Source organism: Mastigoproctus giganteus, chromosome 11 (genome assembly GCF_048544385.1).
Source record: "Mastigoproctus giganteus isolate SK-2022 chromosome 11, ASM4854438v1, whole genome shotgun sequence".
NCBI lineage: Eukaryota > Metazoa > Arthropoda > Arachnida > Uropygi > Thelyphonidae > Mastigoproctus > Mastigoproctus giganteus.
In genome coordinates this window covers 80646872-80668385 of record NC_143585.1, presented here as the reverse complement: position 1 = coordinate 80668385, position 21514 = coordinate 80646872, and the positions used below count along the sequence as shown (strand labels likewise).

Sequence of the window (21514 nt, the reverse complement as noted above, 5' to 3'; positions counted from 1 at the left end):
CATAGGTAGTTCCAAGCGCCAAGTTTGGAAGAAACCAGATCAGCAGCGCTTCCACAAGCGGGAATGAGCCAACAGTGCAGCACCTCTGGGAGCAGAATGCACCTGTCTCAATTTTGTCATTTGGGTTACTACCAAATAATTAATCATTATGAATTAAAAACTAGAATTACTTGGGTAAATTATACAAAATGTATTGTAGTTTAGTACGATAACAATGGACATTGTTAACGTAGTGCCAAAATCGTAAATCCAGCCCTGAGTACAGTACTTAACCATTTATTTTCATTAAAAAAAAAAAAAAAAAAAAAAAAATAGGTATTCGTCTCTGTATGTACTTGTACCTGTGCTGCAAGATTTTCACGTGCGTGATTCATCAGAGCGATGAGAGTCCACTTATCAGTGCTTGGATCGTACTTTTCGCAGGTGCGCGTGGTCGAAGAGGAGTTGGAGCCTCCCAAAACGTATATGCAGCCCTTGAGAGCGACACAAGCCATTGAACTTCGATATTTGAGCATGTGACTGAGCCGAGTCCACTGATTGGTCGAAGGATCATAACGCTCGACCGTGTTAAGCGTACGAAATTCATCGGTTCCACCCACAACATATATGAATCCGTTTAATGTGGCAGCTCCCGGATCGAGTCGTTCATCGTTCATGGATTTGATGAAAGTCCACTATTAAAAATAAAAATTTTCAGCAAGTTACTTATACATACATCAATACCCGGTTGTCGCCTGTATTTTAATACTCATTTAAGAAACAAACCTATGGAATCATGATGGAAGGCTATCCTGGAATAAGTGAACTTCATACATTCAAATCAACTCTCAGGGCAGATTTTCATGAAATTTATATTTGAGCCTTTTCGAAAGTTTTGTTGAGCATTCCAAATATCATTAAAATCGGACTAATAGAAATTCTACAGTTATTATTTCTTTGTCGGTCAGTCTGCATGTAATAACTCTTCCCGGAGGATGGATTTTAAGGAACTTTTATATTCCGCTCTGTAAGAAACATTTGTCGACCCTTCCCATGTTTCACTAAAATCACACCAATAGAATTATTCTTCTTTTCTTTTTTTTTTTTTTTTTTGGAATATACACCGAGTGATCACTGAATTATGACCACCTACCTAATACTTCTTAGGTCCTTTTGCCCTCAGTACAGCAGCTATCCGACTTGGCATTGATTCATTCAACAAGATGTCGAAAGCGTTCGGGAGGTATGGCCAACCAAGCAGTGTGTACTGCGGTGATTGGTGTATTCAGACGCCTGATATGCCTTTCCATAGTGTCCCACAAGTGCTCTATGGGATTGATATTGGCGGAGTTCGGAGGCCAGTCGATATGCTGGAAGTCAGAACTGTGTTCCTCAAACCATTACTGCACAACAAGTGCCCGATGGCTCGGCGCATTCCCATCTTGGAAGAAACCATCGCTATTCGGGAAAAAGTGTAACATAGCGGAGACCACCGATACGTTGTCCCACATGCACCAGGGGTCCAAGTTCCTCCCAGTGAAACATGTCCCACACAATAAAACGGACTCTACCGGCCTGCACTTTTGATAACATTTATGATGGATGAAGAGCCTCATGTTGTTGACGCCAAATCTGTACACGACCATCCACGGTGTGGAGTAAATAACGTGACTCATCCGATCAGCACACCTTCCAGTCTTCTAACGTCCAACTTGCATGCTCTTTGCACCAGGCGAGTCTTTTACGCCGATGAACCTTGGTTAGGAGAGGATGCCGTAAGGGTCGTCTGCTGGTATAGCTCATGCGTCGCACGCATGGTCATGCCAGATATTGTCCCATGTTGTGCTGGGTAGTAAACTCTTCAACAGTGCTGCGCCTGTTCGCCTGTACGAGTCGTCGGACCCGGCGCTCACTTCTAACATCAACCTTTCGCTGACCTTTGCAGTTTTGCCGTCGGGTCGTTGTTTACCATTTTGACGCCAGTCCTGGTACACTTTAACTACGGCGGCTCTCGAACACACCACCAGTTCAGCCATTTGGGAATTGGAGACATCAGCTCGTCGAGCACCCACAATGTCATTTATCCAAGTCCGATAAATCCTTCCTTTTGTCTATCACGCTCGGAATTTTAGTACTTACTGAATCACTGACACTTTATCTATGCTACATTGGTCGACTAACTCATCAGTCTCGTACCTCACGTGGTCAACGGGTCGCACTCAGTTTTCACAGGGGTGGTCATAATTCAGTGATCACTCAGTGTATATCACATGGGCCATCCATATATTGTAGCAGAACCACTGGATATTATGCTTTCTGACATGCGCAGAAATATAAATAGTGCTTTCTGCTGTAAATCGTGAATTATTAATTCCCGATTTACAGCAGAAATGATATGTTCTGCGCACATTAACTACCCTTGTAGATGTGAACGCATCTATAGCGGCACGTAATAATAGAATGTACAGAAGTTTAGCAATGGCGTCACACTACCACGAGACTGGTGGGGAATGTGATGTGAAATACTGAAATTAAAGCGATAGCATACGGGGCCACGATAGCCTTGCGGCAACGTTGCCGGCTTGCTGAATAGCTGAGCTAGGTTCGATTCCAGCCACTACCCTTATGGGAATTTTCTCAGGGGCATTGAGTTTGACGGTCTCAAACCGTGGTCGTGAGGTTTTTCGCCGGGATTGACTCCGGCTTTCCCCTCACAACAGACAAACCGCCATTCGCGCTAGGGGTACACGAAAATTTGATAGGACTAGGGACGCGAGTAGACTAAACTCCGCAGCATTTTCGCTGCGGACTTTACTCTTGAGGGAAGGGGGTTAGTGGGGCAGCTGCGCCACCATCATAAGGTGGGTTGGGCAGTCAAACAGACATGATCAGACAAGAATGAATTATGTGCACTCAGGGAGTGAATTACCGCTGAAATTCATCGATTAAAGTGCGAATAATTATGCTATTCAGTAAAAATTAATTGCTGGTTTGCACCTTCTGCAAAATATAAATTCATAAAAAAAAAAAAGGTAGTTAATGTCCCCAGGGCATTTCATAGCAAACGCTAATGATTTACAGCAAAAAGCAGTATTTATGTGCGAACAGAAAAATTTCGTTTCTGCGCATGTCAGCAAGCATAATATCCAGTGCTTCAGTTACAGTATATGGATAGCCAATGTGATATATATTCCAAAAAAATTAATAAATAATAATCCATATATTTACTCCGTCAGTGTGAACGATAGGATAGGCTGAGCCCATCTGGCTCAAATTGAAGATATTTCTTCCTATGTGTGCAGAAACATGGGAAAATATAAAAATTCCGAATAGATTTATTTTACAGAACGGGCCAATTTTCTCTACTAGCGCTGCCTACCTTAAAAGTACACCAAAGAATAGTTTTATTTTACAGAAATAAGAAAAGATTCGACGCGTACTGGCTTACCTGCTCACGATCAAACACGGATACATTTCTTTAGGACAGCTAGAGAAAAACTCTGCTACCAATTGCGAAATTTTCGCAATGGGTACTGCTAGTAATAAATAATTGCTGCAATTGTATTGGTGTGATTTTAATGAAACATAATATGATCTTTATTTGTAAGGTGCAAAGATACACGCAGGTACCAAGACTTGACAATACCCTTCACGACACTAAGCCAGGGGTTAACAAGCGGCAGAGATATCATTTCGCCGGAAATATAATAAATAAATAATAGGATAAATAAATAACATACAGCATATTGAATTTAGTTAAAAATTCAGGTAAAATCTCATGAGGTACTGCTGTATTTCTGATAAAGTCTTGTTGATGGTTATTGTAGTGTCTATTTGCTTCATCGGCAGATTTTATTTTTGTTAAGAGCTTCAAGTCATCCGCATATGATGACATATCTGGTCTACTGTGTACTAGCGGGTTAATTATAGCTGCGAAAAGAATTCCAGACAGGACTCCCCCTTGTGGCACGCCTATTATATTTGCCTAGCATACGTCTGCTTTCCTATGGACATTTTGTTGGGTCTATTCTGAAGAATGGATGTCAGAAACTTCAATACTTGGCCTGTGATATGATAGTAATTTTGAAGGTAGATCCAGATATGCGATAGCAATTTCTTCTTTCTCCTGAAAATATCCAAGGATGGCATTGGTAGTCATAAGCAGATTACTAATTGTTGATCTGTCGTGCAAAGCATAATTAATTTGATGTGGCCTGTGAGGGAAGGTGTGTGTGTGTGTTTTAAGTACTGTTTTCTCAAGCAGCTTCAGTAAACATGAGGGGCGAGAGATGAGTCTAAAGTGCTTGGCTTCAGTTGTCTTGGAGAGTTTTGGGAGTGGCCTAACAGAATACACATTCTATGTTGGAAGGAAAAAAAATTCTCTTTTTAATATGGTATTAAAAATTGTAAAAGGGGAATCTATTAGATATGGGCTCAAACATTTTATGATAAACTGTGGAACTTCGTCAATCCCCGCAGTACCAATTGCAGGCAATTGATTAATTGCAGATATAAGGTCGTGTCTTGTGATTAAGATGGTTGCAAGTGCATCTCTGGCACATCATTATCAAGCATAGGAATATCACTGGACTCATGGTGACCTCGCTAAAATCGTGCAATAAAGTCCATCCATACATCAGGATCAAGCTGTGAGGAGAGATCACAATGTTTCTGTGGGTATGATGGGCACCCTTACAAAGTGTGACTTCAACGTGATGTTTTATGGCTTGAGATTTGAGTTGATTGAAGCTTGCTCGTCCCTTAGAGTATGCAATTCGGTCTGTAATTTGTCCGATGAAGGGTTGACAACTTTCTTACAGATCGAAATATAAGATTTCCTTAAAATCGATTCGCTGGGAAGAGTTATTACATGCGGACGGACAAAGAAATAATAATTGTAGCATTTCTATTATTCCGATTTTAATGATATTTGGAATGATCAACAAACCTTTCTAAAAGGCCCACATAAATTTCATGAAAATCCGTCCTGTGATTTGAGTTGTTACATGATGGGGGGGGGGCGTGGTGAAGGTAATAGGTATATTATGCAATATATGCTAACGTTCTTAAAAACGAGACCATATTTTGCAAGCCGGGCAGTTAATTGCATTGTTAGGAGGGGATCAATTAGATATGGGCTCAAACATTTTATGATAAACTGTGGAAATTCGTCAATCCCCAATTGTTAAGGTACGTATGTTTACTTTCATTTATTTTTGATGTGAAAACATCTATAGCGGTACTTAACAATGGAATGTAATGGAAATACTTTCTGTTACATACTCCACAACATGGTTGAAAATGTTCTGCAGATATGTTGTGATCAAATATTTGTATTGTTGCAATCATACTTCCTTATGATTGTGACGTTATACTATTCCACAAATAGATTTCGCTAACCATTTCCAAGCCAAGGATGTTTTCACAAAAAACACCTTTTGTGCGTACAGGGTACAACACGCTTTAAATTTTTTTGACGTTTAAAACGTTTTTACTGGCTTTATTCCAAAAATTTTGTAACGGAAGTAGTCACACCTTCAGCTTCCGCCAGAGGCTAATTATTGTAACTAGTATTGTTGGAATCGTATGATGGCAACAATAATTTATCTTCTACTCGACCAAATTTAAACGGAGCTTCATCTTAGCTCTATACTAGAGGAAAACCTTCCAAGCCTCTGAAAATTGCAGTAGTTTTTCCAGGATAGTGGAAAATAAGAACATGTGATCAAGGAAATTTTCTCACGTAATAAACGGGATAATGTGGACATATAGCATATCGTTAGAAAGCTAAGGAAATTTAGAAACAGAAATATTAAGGTTTTAAGATGCAAAAATCTTTCGGAAACTGGGAAATGCGTTAATTCGAAAACGCATCTGGTTTCAAGTCACCTAGTGTTTTCAGATTGAATGTAATTTTTTTTCTTTACAATTAAACTCTGAGGCTGGAAAAGAGTTGTGCACATTTATGAAAACATTCTTCAACTCGGACATGTCATCAGATCTTTCGATAAATACTACTTCAGTAACCGATATGTAATTATTATTAATAAAATAAAAACACTGTTATATTATTTATCCATGAATTTTATTAATATCTGAAAATTAAAACATTTTTAACGCCTACCGATGACTCTTAAATGTAAAACACGTTGAATATGTTAGCAGCATGACACATTAAGTACCTGGTACAGAATTTTTTTTTTTTTTTTTTTTTTTTGTAATGAACTTATATTTTGCAGCAGTTGCAAACCCCAGCAATTCATTTTTGCTGACCAGCATAATTATTCGCATTTTAATCTATGGATTTTAGCTGCAGGTGAAATTAGTGCATGCAATGCATTCTCTTAAGGAGTCTGTTAAATAGACTGCCCGCAACCCACCTTATGATGGTAGAAAACGCTGCGGAGTTGTCTGCTCGTGTCCCTAGTCCTATTAAATTTCGTGTACCGCTCGTCGCGACGGGCGGTTTGTCTGTTGTGAGGGGGAAACCGGAGTCAATCCCAGTAAAAAACCTCACGACCACGGTTCGAGACCACCAAATTCAATGCTGAATGGAAAACCGTTGGAATCGAACCTCGTCCGGCTACTCAGCAAGCCGGCAACGTGGGCACGTATGCAATCGCTTTAATTTCACATCACATTTCTCACCAGTTGCTTGGGTAGTGTAACATCATTGCTAAACTTCCGTTACATTCCATTGTTAGGTGTTGCAATAGATGTTTTCACATCAAAAATCCAATAACAGAAATGTTTAAAACTCATAACACTAGCACTGACTCCCAACATTTACCTGATGGATCAGTGCCCCACGGACACAGTGCTCACCCAGACCATTCTCTGGCTTGATGGGATTCCCGCTCCGGGTTCTCACTCTCCTGCATGAGCTTTTCTTATCGCTGACGCCCGGCTTCCTGGCCCCTGTGTGGGATAATCTCCACCACAATGAAGGTTCTTATTCTCTGCTGACTTGGGGAAACCCGAATGGGATCTGTACGGACGACGGATGCACACTCCTTCACCGCAGTGGAATCAAATTCTAGACTTCCTGACCTTGGTACTTTGTCCCGGAGATGCGATTTCTATACCTTCCGAGATAGGCCTGCTCATTAGCGCTACTTCGCCTCCGGGAAGCCTGATGCAGACGTTATCTTCCTAGTTAGCAGGCTAACTAGGAAGATATCCCACTCAGAAGACGTTATCTTCCTAGTTAGCAGGCTAACTAGGAAGATAACGTCTTCTGAGTGGGATATCTGTTGACACCGAGTGGGATATCTGTTGATACCGAGGATCTTCCTTAGTGTGGGATGAACTAGTAGATTACAAAGGCATCATACTTGTGAACTTTTCTTTCCTCGCTTCTGTGCATTCGTGGGTTAACGTTGCTCTTCTATAGGGTCCCTTATTATTATTAGCCATATAGTGCAAAGAAGCCTGAGGCTCATGCTGCATCAGCCCAAATAAAAGATTTCTGAGATACCCAGAGAGAGAGAGAGAGAGAGAGAGAGAGAGAGAGAGAGAGAGAGAGAGAGAGAGAGAGAGAGAGAGAGAGAGAGAGAGAGAGAGAAGGAAATCACCAAGAAAGAGAAGAATGATGATGATATCCAGCTCAAGACCCTGGGTGTGCTAAGCCCACACTCACCAGATGTGAGCCCCTTTATGCAGGTTTGTTCCTCGGTTTCGCTTGGGGCCGTCTTCCCTCCCTCTTTGGCTTTCCCTCTGGCCAATTCTCCTGCTATATTCAGAGGCGGACTGGCCATAAGACTTACCAGGAAAACCCCAGTGGACCGCAGGTCAGTGTGATTTTGGCCATAAACACTAGTATGAGGCCGCTTCAAGTTTTCCCCGGTAAGGATTTTTGAACCAGTCCGCCTGACTATATCCCACATCTTTGTACTAGAGCCTCTTCCACTCTATCCAGGCCTGAGTGTTTTCGGCCCCAACAGAGTCCTATCTTATTTAATTATTTATTAAATCCGTTTATTAATGTAGCAAGTGTTGCTTTCACTCATTATAAACAGCCGACCGGCTAGACGTGTGTACAAAAATGCAAGAATTTCAATTATTTACAATATTTACAAAATGCAATTATTGGCAAGATTATAGTTGAATTAAGCTGTGCGCTTCAGAGAGGCTCTTCACTCTGTACTGCTTGCTTTCGGAGTATTTCACAGGATCTATTGCCAATGAATTGAAAAGGTTAACTGCGTTGTTTGGGAAGAAATTCTTCAGACAGCACAGGTTGGACAGTATAGAATGTAGGTAGGGGTTGCGATCATTGCGTCCAGCACGAAGACTTGGGACGTCAATCACACCGGTAAACATCTGAAAAAGAAGAAGAATATTCCTGGATGCTATGTGAACTCTCCAGGGAGTGATATTCAAGTTGGTATGTAAAACAGCCCTGGAGATGGTGAGTTGCGTTGCCCATGACCCTGTTCATCCACCGCATAACCATCTATCGCATTATCTACTGCCTAGCAGTAGATAATGCGATAGATGGTTATTTGATAGATGGTTATGCATTATCTACTCCCGGGTCCCCGTGACATGGATGAATGTCGGGAAGCAGCCTTGCAGGTGATCGTGTCTCCCAGTAACTAAGAGGACAATCGAACAACACACATCTCATTCACATCGACCAGCTTTACAGTTCTTTCAATAATACAGGAGTACTCTTGCGAATTTGTGGGAACCACTAGAACTGCATTACAGATACACATGTTTCATACCCCATCATTTTACCTTCACTGGTAAAGTTAAATGATGGGGCATGGACAATGATGTTTTAGAATATTACGCGTATTCTAAATTATAATTCAAATTTTCAAAAATATTTTATTAAATACTTTAATATTTTATTAGAGATATGCGTAATATAAAAGTGAAAAATAAGATTCCAGTTTAACGTTCAGTCGTTAATTTATTTAATCAATAAAGTCTCTTCCAGGTGAAATGCTTTTTTTTATTTATATCTCTCATTTATATCACTTCGTTCAACTGTTCTGTCAAAATAATCAAGGAATAGTTGGGGCATGGATGAAAGAACGCCTTTGTGACACAAGTCGAAATAATAAAAACACACATGAAACTTTTATCCATTAAACTACTCACTCAACTGTTATCGTTGTGCTTATATCACTGATTTACAATATCAGTTAGTCATCTGTGCAAACGCATTAATTATTTAATTTGGTTTAAAAATTAATTCATTAAATTCTGGTTCATATCACAAACTCGTTATACAGTCGAAGCTATATATAACGACCTCCAGGGAGTGAAAATTAACTGTTGTTATATCGATTGTTCATAAAATAGGATTAGGTTAATGATAAATTGGGCGCGATCAACCACATAGGACGTTATAACGTGTGGGACGTTAAAATGAGGGTCGACTGCATTACATTACTATGAAAAAGAAGAAACGTGTGGTTTTATCACACGATATTTAGATGAACTTCGACACTTTTTTTTTCTCCACGTGAACGGATTGTTGAAACTACAGCAAATAATTTTTGTTTTTCCGGAAACCATGTACTAAAACAAATATCTAAAAAAAGGAATAAAGGAATTAATTAACAACTGAAATTAACGACGTAAAAATTAATTAAAAGAACAGAAGAATAAGAATATCCATCCTCACCACAGCAGCGCTTCCCTTGGTGAGGTTGGATATTCCTGTACAATCTGATTCGATTTCTGGATGAGGCTTTGAATGATATATCATTTGTCTTTGTAAATGAAAAACTCGAGGCTGCATAAATGGGATGGCTGCACTTGATTCAACATACTGTATATTCAAGAACGGTTTTGCATTTAATGTATAACAGATTTAAGAATATAATGTATTGTTTTTTAATGGGTACAGGTCGTCGCGAGTAGCACAATAAAAAGCCCCGTTGTCCTCTCTCTTACACCTTCTTGAAAAGGTCTTGGTTCCATTTCCAGCCTAATCTGAGTTCGTCGTTATTTCCCTCCCAGAAATTCAATTTTTCATCCCTAAAAACAATAGTATCGGCCGAAGAACACACGCAATTTAGACAAGCGATATACTTAAGCCCCTTAAGCGATATACTTAAGCCTTAGCTATTTCGCCCTCGTGGGTAGCACAGTTGATTGAATCACCGTCCTCTCCAGACCAGGTGGAAAAGACCTGAGTTCCAGTCTCGTCGATGACGGGAGGAATTTTTATGGGCCTTTTTCACAACGTGGCTGAGTTAGTCGGTCTCAGGCGAGGGTAGCATGGTTTTTTTTTTTTTTTTTTCGGGTTTTTCGTCCAGCAAACAGAAAATCTACCACAGAACATACGCAATTTCCAGACAGTACAAACGAAGCAATATGGCCTTAGTCGGTGATGCTCCTAAAACTTTACTACTACTACTACAACAACAAAAACTGAAAACCCCCAAGTCCATAACTCCCTTTATGTTATTACTGTTTAAAGATTTCATTTTTGAAGCTGCAGTTCAGTAGAAGAATAAACACCAATAAACAAACAGCGGAAACCATAACATAAGGAACCATTGGAAACCAGCAGTTAATTTAAGCCTGATTCTATTTTCAGGTGGAATAGGATGACGGCGTTGACATTTTAAACTTACTTGATTTGAATTCCAGTCATATTTCTCTGCTGTCTGCAACCCGCCGTCGCCATCATGACCTCCCATGATATAGATAATGTCATTCAAAACAACACCTGCATGAAATGCCCTATAAAAAAAAATCGAAAAAAATAATGTTGCAAAAATTTGTCCATTAATACCAATAAAATAAAATTTTAAATATATAAAATAATACACTAGTAATTATAATAATTACTAGCTGCGTTCTTTATTCTAAATTGATTTATATTTCTTTCTTTATTTATTTTTTTTACCTCTTCATCAACTTTTACACGTTCAGCATGTAAAAGTTGATGAAACAGTGAGTCAAATAAAAACCTTTTAATGGATAGTCATTTGACTGACTGTAGCCTAGCCTTGCTGTTACCCAGCGCAAGTCTTGTCAGCTTCCTTCGTTCCCCTGGAATCAGCAAGCTGTTTCCGACCTCAGGATTGCTATTGGTTGGGTGTTATTTGGTTACTGGGCCAATCTTGATACACCTGAAACACAGCTGTACGTGAACACCGAGAAGGTTACGGTTCAAGATACTAGTACTGGACCGTCTGACGCCGATTACACTGCCATTTTGAAAGTCACATAAATTTTTCGTCTTACACACTGTCGAAAGGAAGAGCACATACATACAGCATACCTACGTACCGAGGCATCAGCCTTATAGCACATGGCACATGTGAAGCTGTTACTGAAACGTTCGTTAAAACGACAAGTGCACCTAATAAAGTGGCCTCTCAGTGTATATCTTTCTTGTTTTATCATCATTCGCTATGTCGGCTACGGCTGGCTTTTCGAGGTTTAATTAAAACGAGCGGGTGCCGCACGCAAAGATAAACTGCTAATATGACATGGACGATTAGCCCTCTTTGAACCTCTGTTACAGTGGTTCATTTATTTTGCTTTTATATCTCTGCGACTGTCTGCATAATTTTAAATTTATTCCTACTTTGAACATATCTCATTTGCTAGGTCAGATGTATGTTTTTTCGATGCTTTTCACTTTATCATATTTTTAATTTCAGGTTTGTGCGGGACTTTTCCAGTTGTACGAGGAGTGATAATTTAATTCGCGGACTGGTGAAAGGTTTTATGTTTACCACGCAAACTTTCCATAACTGGAGGCGCTCTCCCTGATAGGTACTGAGCAAACTCTGTGTACGCATGCCAGTACTTGCGGAGCTAGTGTTGCGTGAAGAAATCTTTTTAGCCGCGTGTCACTGACGATCGTTTTGAAGCAAGTATCATGTCCGACGTACAGATTGAACAGCACATGTTATTCGTTATTATGTCAGACTGGGCTTAAATGTATCAGAAACTTAAAAAGATGAATAAAGCGTATCATAATGAGTGTCTGGGTAGGACGGCCATATTCCTGTGTGGCCGAACTCGCCGGTGTGAAGTGGTTTCTCCATCAAGACAATGCCAGACCACATACGGCTAATATTGTGCAGGCACTGATCGCTGCCATAGGTGCCGAGGTTCTACCATATCCCCCTTATTCACTAGACTTAGCCCTGTGTGATTTCTTCCTGTTATCACATCTGAAGAAAGCTCTGAAAGGCAAGCGTTTCGCGTCCGACACAACGATGCTCGCAGGGTCACACAACGGAAGCGCTTCCACGACGGAAAAACTTCGCAGTCTTTCGAATAATAGTTTGCAAGAAGCATTTAATGCGTGAGTACGACGGTGGCGAAAGTGTGTAAAGTTCAAGGGAAAGTATTTCGAAAAGAAGAAATCCACAGAAGATTCAGATGACAATAAGATCTTGCACCAGTCCGCGAATTAAATGATTACCCCTCGTATACGTGCTCAAATATTTGAGCATATATATAATATTGGAGTTATCAAAACTGTGTGCTCTGTATTTCACTTATACAACTGCGTTTTAATATGGATTCTGTCTATGGAATACTCTTGTTAGTACTAAGCATGTGCTGTTTTTAATCTTATTGTTTATTGGATAACTTTTGGCATTTGTGTTGATATTTAAGGTTTTTTTTTTTTTTTTTTGCAGTCCCTTATTTGTAGGGTGGGGTGGGGTTGCCGGTGTTACCAGTCTAGGCTTGTGGCAGCATGGAATTTTGCTGGCTCTACCGACAGAGACTTCTCTTTCGGTATTCTGTTATGGTAAAGAATTGCTGATACTCACAGGACTGCACTACTACCTCTAGGTGCGGAATTTCGTATTAATAGTGGCAAATGATGAAAGAAAGCACTGGTGACTGCCGCTTCTCGGTAGCAAAGTGGTCAGAAACAACTAGAGAACATGACAACATACACTGCACAAACAAATCACTATGCTCACTTCTGGTCATTTTACAGAGTTCTGTATCATCACATTGTACTAGGTGGAGTTGAACTAACGTTCATAAGCTGCCCAACCTAAGACACAGCATACGTCCACATATAAAGACAGGAACGTCCAACTTTTTTTTTTTTTTTTTTTTTGGCTAAGAGCCAAACGGGAAAAAAAAAATTCAGCGGATAACGTACCGCAAGAGCAGTTCCTTACCATTAATTATGCATTCTTCTCAAAATAGGATTTAATTTCTGTGTTTAATGATAAATAAATAAATTTTCTTTATATCCTAGGACAACCACACGGTGAGAGGAGTTCACAAGACAGAGAGAATAGAATAACAGCACCGTATTTTTAATACTCATCCATGCTTAAACCACGGTCACTCAAAGCACGCGTACTTATGCACCTTCGCGTCTGACCGAATTGTTTTTTTAGGCGGCACCGAAGGTGCCACATAAAAACGTTATAAGACAGCAATATAGAAAACTGAATGTTACGAAAAACTCATTTTCAAAAGTCAACTTAAAACTATATTTCGTGACAGTTAGTTTTAAACTTGAAGAGATAGGCATAAGAGTTTCCGACTTGGCCGTGGGGGTACAATATGAAGGGATGGGCCACACACGGGTTGGATGCCCCTGCTGTAAGAGTTCTCTTGAACATTTCATTTCAGCTTAAGAATGTAATCGAAACAAATAAGTATGGTTTTTTCCGATGTTTGAACTATACAAATACCGCGCATTTCTTATGTATACTGCAGAAGAAATGCAGAGCAGAGCAGAGCAAAAGTATGCAAAGTACGCGTAAAAAGCGGTGTGATACACAAGTGTTGGGTGCACATGATGGAAATTTTCCAAATAAGTGTAGCCTAGTGTACAGAAGTTTCTAACTGCATGTGTTGAACCGTGTTACGCCATTGAAGACAGAAAGCTAGCGCCTGGCGCCATTTTCTGTTAAACGGTCAAAAATAAAACACGTTTTGAACCGTAGGAAGCGTAATATGAACCATTTACTCCAGGAGCATTTCTGCTAGGGGCACAAAAATGAAATTGGCTACGCATTGCCTTGTGCATATGAAGTACTCCAGATGGAATTAAAATGGTCATAGATATTTTCTACATTTTATTTGAATCGCCCTTAAATGCGAACTTAATTCTAAATTATTTTAATGGTCTGGCTATCATAAATATATATATATTTTTTTTTTTTTTTTTTACGCGCTAACCTTTTCTCATTCATTGGAGAGATCCACTGCCACTGAAGAGTAATCGTGTCGAAGCACCGACAAGTACGCAAGAAATGTCGGTCTTTTATCCCACCAATGACGTAGATATCAAATCCTCTGGCTACACATACGTGGTCGCAACGGCTATCAGACGAATTCATCTCGGGTACCTTCACAAAAAAGTAAAATAATAAATAATTCTTTTACAAAAATAATTACATTTATTAAGCATAATGATTATCAAATAAAGGTAAATAATTTATTAAAATCTTTAAACATCAAATAAAAGTCTACCATTCATATATGACAAGAGGGCAACCACATAAAAGAAGCTAACAGCAGACGTTGTTCTAAAGTTACACGTAAAAACACGTTCAAAAGTGTATAACTACATCCAGTTTGGCCCAGATAGTCGACTTCCACTGTTTGTAGCGCCATTTGTGGCAACCGGCACAAATATTCATTTTTTCTGTATATAATTCAGATATGGTCGTATTCGATTTTAGACCGTTGAAAATTCTATTAAATACCATATTATTACAGTACTGCAATATTTTAGCTTCAAAGCTGAGAAAGGCTAATTTGTTAATGAAAAACGGTTGGGAAAAATAACACATTCTAGCAACATTTATTATAGGGTTAAAACTTTAAATATTTAAAGAATTATTTTGTATATTTAGTGGTGCAATTTTTTGTGTGACTTAGTAATGAGTTAAATGGAATGACGCATATTTTGTGATTTGGAAAACTTTATTTTTCATACATAAATTTATAATATGCTATTTTCTGAATTGTGTCATTTATTATTAAAATTTCACACATTTTGTCTTTATGTAAAAACAGGATGAATGATTTCGTTAATAATCCAGCATACGATATTTTATAAAACATTTTTTTCGGAATAAAAATCATTTAATATTTCATAAAATAAAAATAAAAAAATAAAAAGTAAGATAAAAAATAAAATGAAAATAAAATAAAAAGTAAGGTAAAAATAAAATAAGATAAAAAGGTAAAAATAAAATTAAAATAAAATAAGATAAAAAGTAAAATAATATATTTCGTGTCACGAAATTTTAAATATATTTCGCGACTTGCTAGTTTCAAACTTGATGGGGATAGACAGATTTGTCGATATGGCCGCGGACTGCACAATATGAAGGAATATAGCCTCACGCGGGTTAGAGTAAAATTATTCAAAATATCTGTACTATTTTGAATAATTTTACTCTAACTCGCGTCCATGGCGCGCATTTTTGAGTCTAGCTGTATCAAAAATACGGTAATGTTCAAAGCTGCCTATAAGATGTAGACAACTTGAGTAATGCTGTTGTATTCTCTATCTTGTAAATTCCTGACCCGATGCGGCTATCCCTGAATATAAAAAGACAGCCAAATCAGACCAGAAGAATTTGCCAGGAATTTAGAATATTTATTTAAATTTAGTACTCGCACTTCGGATGTATCAAAAATTTCACATTCTAAATATGAATAAATATATAGATTCCTTTCGAAACAAGAGGCTGATACATTTTTGGAACACTGATTATATCACGGCAAAGTGCAATAGCCAGTTTTGTATATGAGGTCGCTGAGATAGTTATTGTACTACCATGATAGTCTATGGAAGTCGACAATTTTTGGAACACTGATACATTTTTGGAACACTGATTATATCACGGCAAAGTGCAATAGCCAGTTTTGTATATGAGGTCGCTGAGATAGTTATTGTACTACCATGATAGTCTATGGAAGTCGACAACTGTGCTTATCTAACTGTGATTTACAGAACGTACCTCAAGCCATCTGTTAGTCCTGGCGTCATAGACCTCGGTAGTATCCGTGGGACCATCATCTGTCCATCCTTCGACAGCGAATGCAAGTTCGTGAGGTATTCGAGGCTGAGTCGCTTCCTTGTTCAGAGTAGTATCTTCTTCTAAATTGAGACTGCTCACTACTATACGTTTACAGTCGTGGTTGTCTTTCACATAGGGATGATTCAATAAGTTTTCTACGATGAACTGTTTTCCTACGAAACCAAATCGCACACATTCAATAAGGGACAGAATGTATTTGCTTCTGCTTTCTGGGAAATGATTCATCCATTTAACAATAGCTTCCCACACGCACTGTTCGTCAGCCACGTTAAGCTGATTACACTTTAAGAGTGTAATCATTTCGTGAATGGAAAGTTCTGATAATTCATCGCTAGATTCTACTATATCCGGAAAGTTTCGCAACATGTACCTTGAAAAAAAAAAAAAAAAAGGAAAAAAAATTATAACATCCATAAAAGTAAAGGGGGTAGGCAAATTGTTAATTTATTATTACTTGAACTCTACATTCCATAAGAGCATAAACTGAATTATTACATTGGGGACATCGGAAATTATACAATTTAAAACAATGAACTGTAACCTTGTTGGAATATTTCAATTTTTAAAAACCTTTAAAAGATCCTTATTAAAACTGTTAGAGTTGTAAAAAAATCTCCGTCTACTTGGTTTGAGGACTTCATTACCCTATTTAAAAAAATGCTATCGTGTTTTATGTAGCTTAAACAACTTAATGTTTTTGTTTTTTCCTTAACTATGGGGAAAACCTATGCTTTTTATATTTTCTATAAGAAGTTTACTGTGTGGAATTTAGGACTAAAAAGTCTTAAATTGCTGGAAGCGCTTACTAACATATAAGTTAGTGCATTAGCATCATTTCTATACACAGTAAGCTAACCAAGGTGGTGCAGTGGCATCATTACATAATATCTCATATTTCGAATTCCTTCTCAACGAGTTGCCTATCTCATTATATCCCTAATAAGTAACGCTTCCTCAGTAGAGAAGACTATTGTTACTAATTCTCAGTGGGTATCGCCACCCAGATGGCCGTTTCAGGGCTATCTGGCCCCTCATCGGTGAGTGGGTAGGTACCAAGATGGTACCTTTACTGAGTTGACAGAGTGATAGATTTTAATGTCATCTCATAACTTAAAATTTTGATTTCTTTATTACGGTGACTATGTCATTTAGATAGATTACAAATAATAAGGTGCCCAAATAAGATCAGTGAGGTACTACTAAAAGGTTTTGGAAATATCCAAATAGATAACGTCTTGTTATTGTCTACTAGCCAGTGCCATTCTCGGCACCCATAACAAAAATTAAATGATTAGAAAGAGGTGACCTACCACGTGTAAAACCATTATGTTCCTCATGCAGTAGATTGGAGTTAAAGAAGTCAAACTGAATACTGTTACTGTCTATTGGATGAGAAAGAAATACTTACATATAAGTGGATATCTGCAAGAGAAGGCAGTTGTACGCACCACCAAATTTCCAAACGCCAATACAATTCTCAGGTGTCAAGTTGGCCTGCAAAAACTCACAACAATTTTGCAAAAGGCCCGTAATATTAAACTGATCAGCTGCAGGTAAAAATTCCTGCACAGTCTCCCAGGATATGATATCGCAATGGGTGTAGACATATTCAATTATCCAGTGAAGCACTTTTCCAGATATTCCCGGGATCGTGATGTCTTTACGCTCCCATTTATTAAAGCTAGTGGTGAAAAGAGCCCTAAAATATGGGCTACAAGTGGCCATTATGCATCTATGAACTAAAAACGAGTGTCCATCCTCGGTTCTCAGGACAGCATCACAAAATAAACCCTCTTCCCGAAATTCATTAAGAGCACAAAAGGCTCTTAATCCCATGGGTTTTTCAGTTGATTCTTCTTGGATTACAGAAACTATTTCCATGCTTGATTCGTGCCAAATACTGTTTCCCGTGTATACATACTACACTGATTTTAAAAAAAAATGTCACTTTTGGGCAGATAATAAGTTCAATTGTTTATCCAAATAACAATACCATACCTCTGATCTACAACAATAAGTAAAAGCTTTGTCATTGTTGCGATACGTCACATCCTTTGAGATCTCTTTTTGCTAACACGAAGACTCAAGTGTTCGCATACATTCTGTCTCTATTTGTCCTAAGACCAAATACAACTCAATAACCGTTCACAAAAAGTTCTAATTAGATCTACATTAGGCCGGGTATTAACTACGTATTATATAATTTGAATATGCATTTTTCCTTGACAACGTTATAGTTTATTGGAAGGTAGAAGTGAGATATAAATTTCATCTTATATCTGCGGTCTCTGAAATATTTTAAGTAGAATTCATATTTTACCGTTGAACCTGAATTGAGTTTTATGAACAAAGTATGCATTGTTTTCACATCTAATCTGGCATATAAGTAAACAAGTTAAATAAGTTTTCCTCCATAACGTGTAGTTTTTTAGGGAACGATTCTATGTGAATGTGCATTTTTGGCATATCTCACCAGGGATAACTCGGCTTTTGAATTCTCTCCTCTCTTATCAGGTGGACTTTTGCCTAAGATCAAAAAAAAAATTAAAGAGACGGCGTATACGGTCCTCACTAATACCATGTAAAGATAAGAATTATTTTTTGCAAAAACTTTTATTTTATCACTTTCCTTCAAAACAAAAAAAAAAAAAAAAGGTGGAATTATATTAGTAATGGCCGCATGGTGCAAGAAAGCCTATGCTGCACCAGCCAAAAAAAAAAAAAAAAAAAAACCGAACAAAACAATGATAAAAAAATATAAATAAACAAATAATAATAATTAATAAAAAAAGGAAATTAAACCTATCATCCTATGCGCTTCCCTGACCCGAAGGTACTATCCAGATGACCTTTGAATTTCCCCAAACTGTCAGCCTTTACCACCCATGTAGGCAACTTATTCCAGTAATTTATAACTCGCTGGCTAAAATAAAACTTCCTGCAGTCTAATCTAAACATTTCCCCCCGTAACTTGAATTTATGTCCCCTAGTTCTAGCGTCATTTATAATCTTGAAAATTTCGTCCTCATTCATTTTACTGATGCCTCTCAGAGCCTTAAACACCTCAATCAAATCTCCTCTAAAGTGTCTGGTTTCCAAACTCTGCAACCAACATATTCGAAGTCTTTCTTCATAAGGACGCCCTTTTGCCGATCTCACCAGGCGAGCGACCCGTTTTTGCACCCTTTCAAGAAGTTCGATATCTTTCTTTGGGTGCGGTCTCCATACTTGAACATAGTATTCCAAGTGTGGTCTTTATATAATGGGATTATCACGTCCCTATCTCTACTTGCAAAAGTTCGATAAATCATCGATAGGACACCATGGGCCTTCCTTGCAACCTGTTTACAATGCTCGGAGAATTTCATGACTGACCGTATCGTAACACCCAAGTCCCTTTCCTCCAGTACTGGGTTTAGTTGAACCCCACCAAGTGAATAAGTTATTTTGGGATTACTGTTTCCCAGGTGTAATACCTTACACTTTGTTGGATTAAAGCATAGCTGCCATTTTTCTGACCATTCCTGAAGTCTATCTAGGTCTCTCTGAAGAAGCTCAGCTTGATAGTGATCATTAACCACTCTACCAATTTTAACATCATCTGCAAATTTAGATATCACGCCCTCTATCCCTTCATCAATGTCGTTTATGAAAATTAAAAACAACAGTGGTCCTAATACTGATCCTTGGGGAACCCCACTTCTTACATCAACCCAATCTGAGGAATAGCCATTTATCACAACCTCTGCCTCCTGCCCTGAAGCCATCCTGCTATCCATCTAAGGATTTTCCCAGTGATTCCAACCTGTTCCAGCTTATAAAGCAACCGCTCATGTGGGACTGAGTCAAAAGCTTTGCTGAAATCTAAATAAACAATGTCGAAATTATTCCCTAAATCCAGCTCGTGAGTGACCCTTTCGAAATAGCGAACCAGATTTGTTAAACATGATTTTCCCTTTACGAAACCATGCTGAGTATCCTTGAGAATTTCAATTCGATCCAAATGATCCTGAATTCCACCCTTGATCATTGCCTCCATGATTTTCCCTACCACCGAAGTCAGACTGACAGGTCGATAATTTCCCACTTCGCTTTTAGAGCCACCCTTATGTATGGGAGATACATTGGCACTTTTCCAATCCAAGGGAATCTCCCCAGAGTCTAGTGATGCTCGCATAATTAGCCTCAATGGTTCAATGCACTCACTTGCTGCCTCCCTTAAGATTATGGGATATATTCCATCAACTCAAGGAGCCTTATTGTCCTGTAGGCTCGAAAGGTTTTTCATTAAATAATCTTGCGAAATTTCAATATCATTAATTACATATTTTTCAACTTCGCTCCCGCAATTTCCCATTTCCACAAAAGGTTTTTCATTTGTAAATATCGATGCAAAATAACTGTTGATTTCATCTGCAACGCAGCTGGTGTATTTAATAAAATCGCCTTTCCCTTACGTAAAGGTCCGATCTGGTTTGTCCTGTTCTTCTTGGCATTTATTTACAGGTGGTAGATGACTTTCATCAACCGGTGATATACCACCACTTTGCTTATTGGAGGCTTGAAGTGGTGAAACCCATGTTTAGTCTCTAGAGCAAAGTTTCCGGCATCCCCTTCAACCCATGCACGGTACTAAGTACTATAGGTTTTGATACCTTTCGTGTTTGGGGTTTTCATAAAAAAAAAAAAAAAAAAAAAATTCATTATCCCCCCCCCCCCTCTTTGCTCTGTTTGCTAGTGATTTCTCATAAACTGCCTTTGCCTGTCGAACCTTTTCTGTGGCTCTATTACACATCACGTTGTAGCTGTTATAGGCTTCAGTACTTTTTATTGCTCTATAACCTTTCCATGCCACCTTTTTCTGCTCAATAGTGTCTACTTTTTGCTCATATTTTCGAGTCTACAAGTTTTAATATATATATTTTTTTAAAATAAGTTGTAAGAAAATATCTTGTTCATCCTTAGAGTGAACAAGATATTTTCACCTAGTTATTGTAAACTTGCTGAAACAGCCCACTTAATTTTTGAATTACGGAATTTTTTTTTTTTTTTTTGGGATTCTTTGGTTCCATTTTTCTTTTTCTCGATTCACTAATTATTGTGTTACTATCAATCGACATTGTAATAAATTAAAAAAATAAAGCGAAATAAAACCACTTAGCAAGTAGTTTACCTAAAAACACAACTGAACAGGTAGCAAATTGTTATCTGACTAAATATAAACATTAAAGTGGTGCATTATTGTAAACAGGAACCGACCAACACTAGCGCACTCAGATGAGTGAGAGCAGAAACATATTCAATCAATGACTCTTGTTGTTTCTGGACTCATCGCTGAATTCACCAATAAGGAAAACAACATTATGCCTAAAACTAATTTTCGGCAAATTAATGACTCATGTCCTTTCCCATCTCATCGATTCAAATGTATTCGATGGACAACAGATCTGCTGAACGTGCAAGTAAAGGAAGCAAATTCACATCACGCAGGTATTGTTGGGACAGGATAATCACAT

At 38.3% G+C, this 21514-nt stretch overlaps 2 protein-coding genes across 4 annotated transcripts in view; both read right to left on the bottom strand.

The window, feature by feature from the left end:
- LOC150078186 (kelch-like protein 10) overlaps nt 1-21514 on the bottom strand; it is a 252986-nt gene that overhangs the window by 75565 nt on the left and 155907 nt on the right. For all 3 annotated transcript variants that reach the window (XM_090385275.1, XM_090385276.1, XM_090385273.1), the window contains exons 2-4: nt 15918-16368; nt 14122-14291; nt 10578-10686 (exon numbers count right to left, since the gene is read on the bottom strand). In XM_090385275.1, coding sequence (XP_090241401.1) covers nt 10578-10686; nt 14122-14291; nt 15918-16364 — 726 coding nt within the window. In that variant the 5' untranslated portion in view covers nt 16365-16368. The remainder of the gene's footprint in view (nt 1-10577; nt 10687-14121; nt 14292-15917; nt 16369-21514) is intronic.
- Nucleotides 17403-17879, bottom strand: LOC150078187 (kelch-like protein 10). Its single transcript, XM_090384483.1, has one exon. The coding sequence runs from the start codon at nt 17877-17879 to the stop codon at nt 17403-17405; it is 477 nt and encodes a 158-aa protein (XP_090240609.1).

Coding starts and splice junctions, on each gene's coding strand:
- LOC150078187 (XM_090384483.1), bottom strand. CDS start 17,879: ATGGAAATAGTTTCTGTAATCCAAGAAGAATCAACTGAAAAACCCATG.